At 34.1% G+C, this 13,301-nt stretch overlaps 1 protein-coding gene across 2 annotated transcripts in view; it reads right to left on the bottom strand.

The window, feature by feature from the left end:
- Nucleotides 1-13,301, bottom strand: part of TMEM135 (transmembrane protein 135) — a 287,168-nt gene that overhangs the window by 85,015 nt on the left and 188,852 nt on the right. For both annotated transcript variants that reach the window (XM_008067224.2, XM_008067225.2), the window contains one exon: nucleotides 2,787-2,833. In XM_008067224.2, the coding sequence (XP_008065415.1) occupies nucleotides 2,787-2,833 (47 nt within the window). The remainder of the gene's footprint in view (nucleotides 1-2,786; nucleotides 2,834-13,301) is intronic.

Genomic DNA, 13,301 nt, shown 5'->3' with positions numbered 1-13,301 from the left:
CCTGGAGCTCTCAATTCACACATTACCTTTCCCCAATCCAAGCCTTTGAAGTGTTCCCAGGATTCCATTTGAACGTAAGCTTTACTTCTGGTGTATGAATTGAAAATCATGATCAACACATGAGATAATATATGTAAAAAAAACTATTAAAAGCTATTAATTGCCATGCAAGGTAAGATACACATTTTGTCAGCCATGGTTTCCAATACCAAAACCTCAAAGTAAATTCATGCTGTACCCATCACATTCTGTGACACCTTTAGAAAATACTTAAGAAATTACTTCCTCAGGTTCTTTCTGGAAAAAAAAAAAATTAGAACATTTTCTTTCTATTGAAAGGAGGTCTCGTTTCCCTTTTTCCCTTGTATGGATTAGAATTAAAACACAAGCTGACTTATGTACATAAAATTCTCCCCTATCCTCAAAGGAAATTACCATAAATGGAGTCCTGGGGACAATATAATTTGATATTTGATGATCAATTTCATGCAATTAGATTTTAAAATAACTGTTAATAAATGGGATAAATGTCCTCAAATATATGTATTATAATAAAATTTAATTTTAAAAATAAAATATTCTAATGCAATTGGACTTGCTAAGTGCTATGTACAATATTTTTTGTTCATTCCAAATACAAGCTAAAGTTCAGAAAAACATAATGTTTTGTTTGTTTGTAACACTTTATAAGTGGTTTGATTTTACCATTTACCAAATCTTTTTTGTGAGTTATTCAAACTAACTTCTGCCAAAAACACTGAATTTGGTGATAGTGCTTCTTTTGGGAGAAAAACAATCCCTTTTCTCAGAAAATTGAAAGTGTTTATCTTGGCACTTAAACCCTGTATTGAGCCTTCTGGAAAGTATTTTAAACTGTTGTTTTTAACCCAGACTTTGTAACTGAAACAGGAAAAGATTCCATAGTTCCACACCAAAACACGTATTTATAGGGTTGATGTTCTTTCTACACCAAAAATACTAGGCTGATGGCAGCAGTTTTCAAAATATAATTTCCTAGAACCATGCTATAAATTGGACATTTATCAGTGTACTCAACACACAATTTGTTTTTAAACCTCAAAAACTCCTGATGACTAAGAAATGCTGAACATTAATCATATATGCTGTTTTTCAGTGCCACAAGGGGAAGGACTATTTGTTCTATTAGACAGTTTCATGAAAAGAAAATGTACTTGACATTGGACTTTCCTCCATGCATCAACAAAAGTTATGTTTCTAATTTTTTAACTTTTCCCATTGTCCATTGCATTTCCCCCACTGGGTATGCTATATCTTCAGACTAAACAGAACATAAAGATATAGCATGTGAACTTTCTGTAATATTGTCTTAATAGTATATCTGGATAAAATTATGAAGTTTTTAAAAATCAATGAAATGAAGTCATTGTTCCCAATTCCCTCAAGTCACTCCTAAATTATTAAAATATAAGAAAGAGACCACAGGAGTAGTACAGTGTATCTGTATACACAGTAAAAATAATGAATACATCAAACAATCTCACAAAGACCACCAGATAGCACCAATTTTTTAGTCACTAGGGTTGATAAAAGATACTATCCATCCCATTATCAATCCTTTGCAGATCAAGTCCTCTCTACCTTGAATCTTTATAAATTTTTTTCCCCTTCTAACAGCCTGGCTTGTCTCTTTACAAGGATAATAACAGTAATATCATCATTTTATATTTGCACATAGTATTTTTGAAAAAGCAAAAATAATTTAAAATTATATCTTGTGTTTTATCAAATATCTATTAGGATGTTCTGGCAGGAAATTAGTGGTCTAAAAATTCTGGTGTAGTTGAATTGTCCTATTTTTAAAAAATAAATATGTCTACCAAATATATCCTATTAAAAATCCTTAATTGCCTTTATTAATTAAGTGCAAAGTTTAATTTTAAAAGCCCAATCTTTCCTGCTAAGATTGAATTTTGCCTGGATCCAGGAAAATCAAGAAAGAGATGTTCAAGTGAGTGCAATAAGAGTGAAATACATGGAAATTAATTGGTACTGAAAATGAAGATTATGAAGGAGTGTACTCTCCCTAATTAAAAAAAAAATTATATTCCCACACTGCTGTGGTTATATAAAGATAACAGACATCCTTCTTATTGGCATTTATTTTTATTTTTGAAAATAGTGATAGTGTCTTGCTATGTTGTCCTGATTGGTCTCGAACTCCTGCACACCAGAGATCCCCTGCCTTGGCCTCCTAAAGTGTTGAGATTATGGGCGTGAGCCACCATGCCTGACCTTTACTGACATTTAAATCTTGGGCCATCCTAACACACCTTCCCCACTTCCACATTCCCCAGAGACCAGTGTTAATGAATAGTACAACTTCAACATTACAAATAAACATAATATTATACAGACTATGATTAGTGTGCTAGGTTACCTTCACAGAAGGCTTAGATGGAGCCCTACTGTCACTTTTTTATCATATAAATTTAAAATGTTGATCATTTTATAAGAAAAGTGAAAAATATCTAAAATCAGGTCCACAAAAACCAAAAATTCACTTCTCAGGATTTGAGTACTATTAATTGATATATTCAACTTTCCAAAAGAAACTTATAGACAGAATGTGAGGGAAAAAAGCAAATCTTCCTTCATTGTCTTTCTCTTTTCTTTACCCATGAAGGAGCAATAATTCATTGCTGACCACCACTTGTAGGGGATAATTATTTGGGGAAGACTTTAGTTTCATGGTTGATGAAATTACAATACTATTTTTGATGTTAAAATAAATAGGTAGAACATACCTGAAAAAAAACATGTACATGGCAGCTGTGATGCAGAACAATAGAACCTGTAAAAAGGAGAAAATGCATTACTTGTGAAACACTGACATCATCATCTGAGTGACTTACAAAAGCAAAATAAAATACCCATGATTAAATCTTGTCCCTAAAACAATAAAAGAACATACAAAACCATCATGACATATCATATTCCTTAACTTTCACATAAACTATATCAGGGCAATAATAAGTTATAAAAATAATATATAAAAACATATACATATTATGTAATATATACATATATATTACAGACACATAAACACACATACATACACACAAGCTGTACAGACTAGCTAGAAAGATAATAAGGTTCAAAAAAGCTTACTTTTTTAATTTGTCTGTTAAAATGCCTGAAGAAGCAAATTTAACTTAAAAACAATAGCTTTTGTATAACAAAGTCAGTGAATACATCAGAAAACTTATTAACTACTATATCAAAATTATCAGATTTTTAAAATGTAAAATACAGTTCAGTTGTCAGCCAATTCTAATCTATAAGAAAAGCTCATAAAAATACAATCATACATACACACTAACTATTAAAAAATTCCTCTAAAAGCATGCATAAGAAACATAATAAATCTGAGCTGAAGAAGAGCTCCTCAAAAACATCATACTAAAACAAAACATACTAAGACAGTATACGAAAGGAATTTAGAACCCCAGTCCTAACTAAAGGCTTAGCTATGCCAAAAAAAAAGGAAGTCTCCATAAAGTTGCTTTAAATCACAATATGAAACTTGTAAAGTGCATCACTGTATTAAAAAGAATACTGTAAATTAAGAAGAAATCTCCAATAGTCTCACATCACAGACAAATAACAGTGAACAATCTGTCAACTATAAAAAGGCTAATCATAAGAATAACACATGAAAGTGGTGCAAAACAGTGTTTTGCTATTTCTAACACAAATAATCTCTAATCAACTCGAGGAAAATATACTAGCTTTGCCTTTGAAAATCAAGCTTGACAATTTTGCCATCTTAGCCTAAAATAAGAATTATACATATAGCCTAAATGACTTAGAAATATATAAACATACCAACCAAGGGAGAATTGGTATCAATTACTACAAAATAAGTATTGTATTTATTTATATACCAATTATTACATATATCTAAAATCTCTAATAATCACACTGACTCTTCTTCCCTCCCTCTCTCCTTCCCTTTCTCTCTTTTCTGTTGATTTAAAAATACCCTATCCATGATGCATTAGTTATATTTCATTGTTTTTAGAAACAAAACAAATCAAAAGATATAAAATATTTTTAGTTATTAATCAATTATAAATTAAAATGCAAGTGAGTTCTTTTACAAGTTATAATTTGTCAACCAAAAGCCAGATCATAAAACTCCATGTTTTAATTTCTCTATCATTCTGTCTCCTTTGGGCAATGTCATCCTTCCCAGATGTTCCATGTTTCATGCTTTTTCTGCACTAGTCAGTGTCCCCTTTGTGGACCACAATAAAAACCTCTCTAGAAAAGTCCCACAAACCTTTTCCACACTCTCCACCTTATCTAAAGAAAATATCCAAAGCCTCTTTCCCTCAAAATGTTACTATGCTCTATCCTGATATGCTAAACCTATCTGTATTCATACTAAAATGAAAATCATCTTTATCAATAATAAAATAAAAAATAAAGTTTCAAATCCCATTGGAAACTGGGAAAAATATATACTTAATATCTATATTACTAATAAGATTGAATCCTAGTTCTGTGTTATTTAGATGCTTTATGTGACTTCTTTAAGCTTTAGTTGGACCCCTTATTTATAAATTGAGAAAAACAATTTGCCCTCCAAAGGAGGCCATACCAAATATACCCTCCCAACAGTATATGAAAATAGCTATTTCCTTATACTACCTATTACCCCATACCCACAAAAACTGTTTTTTATCAAACTGGCCAATCTGTTGGGTAAAAGAAATTACATATTATAGTTGCATTACTCTTATTAATAATGCTGAGCCTCCAGGTTTATAAACCTGCTGTTTGTTTTTTAGTTGGTTGGTTGGTTTAACTGCTTTTTCATATTTTTTGCTTATTTTTGCTTATTTTTGGTAGGGCTGATGGTCTTCTAGGAACCATTTTGCTTTTTGAAACAATATACTAATGTAAAAATATAAAATTAATTTCATTATTACCAAAAATATGGATGCATAAATAAAAGTAATCACATAAAGAAAATCTCATTGGTACTAAGCCAATGGAACAAGAGGGTACAAAAAATATAACAAATAATGTTAAAGTAAAGTTCATTCAGTTGGAAAATACAGTTCTCTCTGGAAAGACTTTGCAGGAAGTGACAGATTTACAATACATTGTTTCCTGTTACAGAATTTACAAAACTTAAAAAAAAAAAAAAAGGTACTATTGCTGTCATCACTATGTCATGTAGAATTATATAAAAACTATGCCTCTCAAGGCGGTAACAAAGAAACAAAATCACAATATAAGAATACTTTTGAATCTTTAAATAATCAGAAACATTAAAAATGTGAATATGGCCCATTGTAAATATGACCTGTCAAAGAAAGCTGCTGTTTTTGCCATTAATGCCTCAAAATAGTTAAAGGATATATCCTGGAATCATTTTAAATTCTACTAGAAAACTGAACCGATGATACATTTAACTATTTTCACCCACAGAATTCTTCCCCTTTCCTTTCAAGTATTCAATTAAGTGGTTTTTGTCCCTGACCACAGTGCTACTGACTATTCCCTCTTGAGTGTGCCCAAAAGGCCATGAGACTTGATGAGTAGTGACCTAGCCTTCACTATTCAGCAAGCCCATTTTCCCCAAATTCATTGAGTTCCTCTTCCTTTCACTACTCAAATACTAAAACTCATCCCTCTTTTCCTGAAAAGCAATGAATTTCCTCTTGCCTCATCTGTACTTTGTTCATATTTTAGCCATGTATTCACCAATCCATTTAACAAAAATTGACTAGGTGTCATGTGTTTCCAATATTTTGTGGCTAGGCAACTCAAAAGTAGGGAAATACAGAGGCAAACTGCAGTTGATCTGGACCCCTCATGATCCCAAAGTGGAACAGGACAAGGAACCACAAGCAATCACCTAACATTATTTATTTACTTAATACCTGATATAGTCCCCATATACTACTTAATACCTGATATAGTCCCCACATACTACAGGGGGGGGATTACCTAATACATGATTTCTGTTGCCCTAAGGAACTCAGTTCGGTGGAAATGCAGGCACATCAACAAATCATTGCAGTACAATGCACTAAGACAGAAGTATTTATACATCATCCTATAGGCAGTAGTAACCAAAATGTCTGATTATATTGTTATTTTAATTATTCAATGATTTTAAGCAATTGTTTTGGAGCTGTTTGTATACTTTATGGCTCTATCAGAACTTAGAACACAGAGTCTTTACTTCATATAACTTCATACATAGGTAGATTCTTGATATATACGGTTTTTGGTATTAGGTTCCATTTAAAAAGCAACCATCTTTCAAGAAACTAAACAGTAATCTCATTCATATACTTTTTAAAAAGTCAAACTTTAGACTCTAATAAGCATCTTCAAATTTTCTGAAAACAGACTATAGCATGGTCTCTTGGGAATACAGCTCTTATTGAATGAGTATGTATTATTGAAACTTACAATGTGTATTCGAAGTCAAAATATATACAACATATCATTACCATAATATTGATCTGTTTTAGATAATGCATAATTTTAAGCACTAACATTTTCAAGTTAAATAGCTACACATTGTTTTATAATAGATTTTAAAAATTATTTTTTAATTTAAATTTCACATAATATATTGCCCATATTTTGAATTAGTTCCTTTCTTTTGGATTAGCACTTTTACTTAATGATTTTTTTTGTTTGTTTCCATTCCTTGGTAAAACAAATACAGGGAATTTAGGATTACAAATATCAGACTAGAACTAAGATAGAACTCTTGGGTGTCCAGGTTAAGACTATAAACTTGGTCAAATCACTTCTGTCCTTTAAGTCTTAATTTTTTCATTTGTAAAAAGAAGTTAGATTAATCTCTAGGATCCTTCAGAACTTCAAAATTCTATCATTCCATGAGTCAATTTTTTCCCAGCATACAACAAATTTATTTCAACACAAACTGTCACCATTATATAATAAAGTGAATCACAAAATGTATATATATGACAAGCAAATAAAATAATTTACTTTGACTGAATTGAATGGAGAAAATTAGAGTAAATATGCCAGAAAGATGGGCCTAGTCTTTTTCATGCACTGTTCACCATTCTTGATTTATACCTTCAAGGCCAGTAAACGGAGTCTGGCAACATATTACCCTTGGAATTGTTCAGTTGTAGAAACAGATATGTTAGCTAGTGACTTGGAATTACAGTCTGTATGATATTTTGTCCTTTTATGGTATGTAGGCTAATTGTAATTGTATCTTGTCTTCAGTAAATTGAATAATTTTAAATATATAACTAAAAAATTTTCAATACTCAGTAACTAATACATTCAGGAAGTTACAGTCCTTGTTACAATAAAATTTTAATTTCGTTGACAGACATTTATTAGTTTAAAATAACTTACTACTTGAAGTATTACAGATGAAGGTTTTATATAGAAACATCCAATCTTTATTCAAATTTAAAAGAAAATTTAATGATCAAATAAAAATCAAGGCAAGAATTCATTCAGTAAAAAAAAATACTATTTCAAAGTATACTCTCAGAGCTGATATTCTAAGAACCAATTAGCCATTATCATCAAAAACACACAGCACTTTGTTCATATCCCTATTATCATGTAAAGGAAATACAGTTTATTAGAAGATTGGCTAATGACTTCTATTTAAAGTTTACCAAAATATTCTGCTGCTTCTTTTCTTTCCCACACTCATTCTTCTATTTTGTGGTAAATTGATTGGTCATTGTAAGTCATTAAGAATGCAATTCAAGGGCAACCCCTTCAGGTCCCCTCCCACTGTGGGAGCTTTTCTGTCCTCTCAATAAATCCTGCTTTAGAAAAAAAAAAAAAAGAACACAATTCAAAACAAACAAGAAAGAAAAGAAATACATGTGAAAAGAAATAGTAAGAAGCCCAAAGGAACCATGGGAGAGTTTAAAGATGGATAATAAAAGTAAATAACATAAAAATGGCCAAAGAACATGGATAGAGGAAGGGAGGGAAATGACAGTGGAACCAGTCAGACTATGAGAGTCCCTGTGTGCATAAGTGTATGGAATATTCTGCATATGTGTTGGTGAGTAAGAGAGCGTGTGAGTGGCTGAATGAAGTGGAGACTCAGGAGTGAGTGACCAGGGCTATCCTGGTGACGTGGCTAATGCCACAGCTGCTCTGCTTGGTCCCTAATGCTTCCCAGGCATGTATTCACCCAGCCATTTAACAAAATGCATTCGGGCAACAGGAATCAAGTATTAGGTAGTTTTTGTTTCTTGTTTTTGTTTCCCCCATAGCATGTGGGGACTATATCAGGTATTAAGTAAATAAATAATATCCGGTGAATGCTTGTGATTCCTTGTCCTGTTCCACTTTCAGATCATGAAGGGTCCCAATCAGCTATAGTTTGCCTCTATATTTCCCTACTTTTGAGTAGTCTAGCCACAAAATATTAGAAACACATGACACCTAGTCAATTTTTGTTGAAAGGGTGGGTGAATAACATGGCTGAGTGCCATTTTTTTTAAAATCAACAAAGTCCTTTCCAGGAAAAAGCTGCCAGGAAAGACTGCTGTCTCCAGGCTCTCCCTCACCACTGCAGTGCCTGGTCAGACACTGGCAGCAAGGGTTGCTGAGGGAGCACAGCAAGGAGAAGATGAAAAAGGCACGCTGCCATCATCTTGAAAATGGGACAGGAAAGTATTCCAGCTTGCTCACCACAGAGCAACAGACACAATCTCTGGGACTGGGGGATTAACTACTCAGTGGCTGATCATGACCCAGAGGAAATATTCTGAAAGCACAAACTCCAAAGGGACAAGACTAGTGCTAAGTATCACGCATCCCACCCCCTACCCTGATTCAGCCTAAGGACAAAGGGTGTGGTCAGATAAAACCAGGAATACCTCCAAACAGATCAGTGGTGAGTCTGGGCTGACTCAACTTCCTCCTCCCCAGCAATCCTCTGAACATCAAATCCACACAGTTAGGGCACAACTGAGAGGCAGAATCAAGGCAGAGCCTGGACATCAGCTGTGATAGGAGGACTCTAATCCAGAATAATCCCTGATGGAGCACCATACCCCCCTCCACCAGTACCTGGGGAAGAGACAATCCCACACCTCCCTACCAGAGGGGATCCCCCTGACCACACTAAAGTAGGAAGGGAGGATGAAGCCCCACCCACTCACCTCCACTTTCATTCCTGGGCCAGACACTGGGGAGATTAGAAATTAGGCCAAGGTATGCAAAAGAAAACAGAGGAGCTTACCTGTGAACAGCTAAGAGGAACAATTACAATAAGACAGGTTTTTTAAAATAAATTTTTAAATATTTTTTCTTTGTGCACGAATATCTACGTGAGGGTTCAATCATTATCACATCGCCACCTTTTTTTTCTTTTTCTTTTTTCTTTCTTCGTTTTTCTCTTCTCTCTTCTTTCATTTTTTGTCTTCTGTTTATGTGTGTATGTGAATGATTCTCATTTCGTTTTGAGTTGGGCCTGTGTGTTTGTGCTTGGTTTACCTGGGTTTTTTTGTTTTGCTTTGTTTCATTTTGTTTTCCTTTGTTGTTTTTCCAATTTTGTTTGGTGTGTGTGTGTGTGTGTGTGTGTGTTTAATTGTTCTTCCCTTTATTTCTACTTTTGTAGCACTATGTATGTGAATTTTTTAAAAACTTATGTCCATCTTATTTCCATCTATTTTTCTCTGTTCTCCTCATTGCTGTTACTGTATTTTGGACTTGGGGGTACACACATGTACCTATTGTATCATCTTATAGAGTGCTGGTGGTGAGTGGGTCTCAGGGAACTCATACCACAATCAGTGAACATTGTGATTTGCAAGTAGTTTCTGAAGTCTACTTCCCCAAATACCACCTTATTCAACTCTCAAGACTACAAGAGACAGCAAAGCTTCTCACCCACAGCTCTGTTTCACAATATAACAAATTCGGAACTTTGATCAGGGAAGAATAGAGGGCAGAGCAAATATCAAAAGTAAAAGCCTCTCCCACTGCCACTGAATAACAGAACTACAGAGAATGGAAAGAAATCTGTCACAAATGAAGAAATATCAACAGAGAAACACAGGTAATTCCCACTGAAACAAAGAGAAAACACCTGAAAAATCAGACTGCAAAGACCAAACAATGGAAGTTACCAACGACTGGCACCAGAATACAACAGGGATTATAGAATGTATGAAAGAGTGAATAAGACTCAAGAAAAACAAGATGCAACACTGAAAAAAGATGCAAAAGAGATTTTGGGCAAAAAATTTCATCCAGGAAATAAATAACAAGAGGACAAGCAAAGAAAGCAGAATTAATCAAGCAGAAGAAAGAAAGTTCTTCAGAACTTGAAGACCAAAACATGGAATTAACCCAATCTGTAAAAAACATAGAAAGAAAACAAAGCCTCCAAGAGATGTGCAATAATATCAAGAGGCCAAACCTATGCCTGACTGGTAACCCAGAAGAAGAAAGGGAAATAGACAATATCTTGAAGCAAATATTCCAGGAGGTTATCCAAGAAATTGTCCCCATCTCACATCAGAGATGTGACCAATCACACACAAGAGCTACAGAGAACCTCCACAAGAAATAAAATCAGAAGACCAACCCATAGACAGATAGTAATTCTCCTACACAAAGTAGACACAAGAAAATACCCTAAAGGCAGCAAGACAAAAAGATCAGACTATCTACTGGGAAAAATGAATCAGAATAGCAGTAGACCCATCAGCAGAAACAATACAAGCTAGAAGGAACTGGAGTCCAATACTCAAAGCTTTCAAAGATAAACAACTTCAATCAAGAATTTCCTATCCAACCAAGCTCAGCTTCATCAGTGATGGAGAATTAAAATCTTTCTCAGATATCCAATCCCTAAGAGATTATGCAGCTTCCAGACCAGCTCTACAGAAGATGTTTAAAAAGGTATTAAGAAAGAAGAAAGAAAATAAAGAATAACCACACACTTCTCAAGAAAACAGCAGAGCACAGAATCAACAAAGAACATCGGAGCAGCAAACTTAAAAACATACACATACATCAACCCCAAAGCTAAAGGAAAACAAGCAAACAAACAAAGAAAAAAACTTCCTAAGAACCTCATGACAGAGATAAACAATCACATTTCAATAATCAGTCTGAATATGAGTAGATGAAATGCACCACTGAAAAGACACAGAATGGCAAACTGGATAAGAAACCATGACCCAATTACTTGTGTCATCCAGGAAACTCAGCTCATCAAAAGGAACAAACATGGACTCAAAGTTAGAGGATGGAAAACGAGTTTTCAGGCAAATGGATCACAAAAGAAGGCAAGAGGTACGATCTTACTATCATACAAAACAACCTTTAAACTATCAAAAATTTAAAAATATATGAAAGGACACTAAATAATGATAAAAGGTTCAATACATCAACAAGAAATATCCATTCTAAACATATATGCACCTACCACAGGAACACAAGCATTTATAAAGCAACTACTAAGTAAACTAAAAAAAAAAAAGATATTGACGTGGTAGCACATGCCTATAATTCCAGCTACTCGGAAGGCTGAGGCGGAAGGATTGCCAGAGTCCAGCAGGTCAAGGCTGTGGAGGCTGGGAGTGTGCCACTGCACTTCAGTCAGGCGATGGAGTGAGACTCCAACTCAAAAAAAAAAAAAGATATTGACTATAACACTATTATAGCAGAGCACATGAATACCCACTAACAGCCCTAGATAGATCATCAAAGCAAAAACCAACAAGGAGATCCAGAACCTTAACTTGATGCTTGACCAAATGGACTTAAGAGATACCTAAAGAATATTCCACCCAACAACTACAGAATATACATTCTACTCACCACTGCATAGAACATACTCCATGATCGATCATAACCTTGGGTCATAAATCAAGAATAAACAAATTCCATAAGGTTGAAATATTGCCATCTTCTTACCTTCTCAGATGATGGTGGAATAAAAATATATATCAACACCAGTAAAATTTCCCCAAAGCCCACAAAGAAATGGATGCTGAATAACTACTTGGTCAACACCAAAATCAAAACAGAAATTAAAAGATTCATGGAAACAAATGAAAATGAAGAAACATCTTACAAAAACCTCAGGGATGCCATGAAGGCAGTTTTAAAGGGTGAATTTATATCTCTACAAACACACATCAAGAAAATGGAAAGATCACAAGTTAACAGCCTAACAAATCACCTAAGGGAGCTAGAAAGACAAGACCACCAAAAACCTAACTTTAGCAAAAGAATCCAGATCACCAAATTAAGAGCCCAAATAAGAGACACAGAAGACAAAAATATTACAGAAAACATCAACAAAACAAAAAACTGGTTCTTTGAAAGAATTAACAATGTTGATGAACTCCTAGCCAGAATGACCAAGAAAAAGACAGAAAAAGTCCAAATAAACATAATCAGATTTATAAGGTTAGATTTCCTGAAGAAATACAAGAGATTATAGAGATTACTATGCACACCTATGTGGAAACAAACTTGATAACCTAAATGAAATGGAGAACTTTCTGACATCACACAACCTCCCAAGGTTGAAACAAGAAGACACTGAGACACTAAATAGACCAATAACAACTCAGGAAACTGACTCTGTCATATGAAAACTACTTACAATAAAAGCACAAGACAGGATGGCTTTGCAGCAGAATTCTACAAAACATACAAGGAAGAGCTGACAGCAAACCTAATGAAAGTATTCCAGGCAATTGAGAAAGATGAACTTCTCCACAAATTATTTTATGAACCTAACATCACACTGATAACAAACTGGGTAAAGATCCAACAAAAAACGAGAACTACAGGCCTATATTCCTAATGAACATAGATGGAAAAATCCTCAACAAGATTCTAACAAATTGGATCCAAAAACACATCTCAAAAATCATCCACCATGAGCAAGCAGGCTTCATCCCCAGGATCCAGGGCTGGTTCAACATTCGCAAGACCATAAATGTCATTAAATACATCAACAGATGTAAAAACAAGAACCACATGATTATCTCATTAGATGCAGAAAATGTTTTTGATAAAAGCTAGCATCTCTTCTTGACAAAAATCCTCAAACACCTGGGCTTAGAAGGAACATACCTCAAAATAGTAAGCACCATCTACAATAAACCCACAGGTAGCATATTCCTAAATGGACAGTAACTGGAAACATTTCCCCTGAAAGCTAGAACAAGGCTGCCCACTGTCACCCCTCTTGTTCAACATTGTGTTGGAAGTCTTACCTAGAGCAATAGATAAGAGAAGGAAGT

This window comes from Carlito syrichta, unplaced genomic scaffold (genome assembly GCF_000164805.1).
Source record: "Carlito syrichta isolate Samal-C Ts95f unplaced genomic scaffold, Tarsius_syrichta-2.0.1 Scaffold309418, whole genome shotgun sequence".
Classification (NCBI taxonomy): domain Eukaryota; kingdom Metazoa; phylum Chordata; class Mammalia; order Primates; family Tarsiidae; genus Carlito; species Carlito syrichta.
Note: the sequence above shows the minus strand (reverse complement) of the source record. Positions and strands in the feature narration are given on the sequence as shown.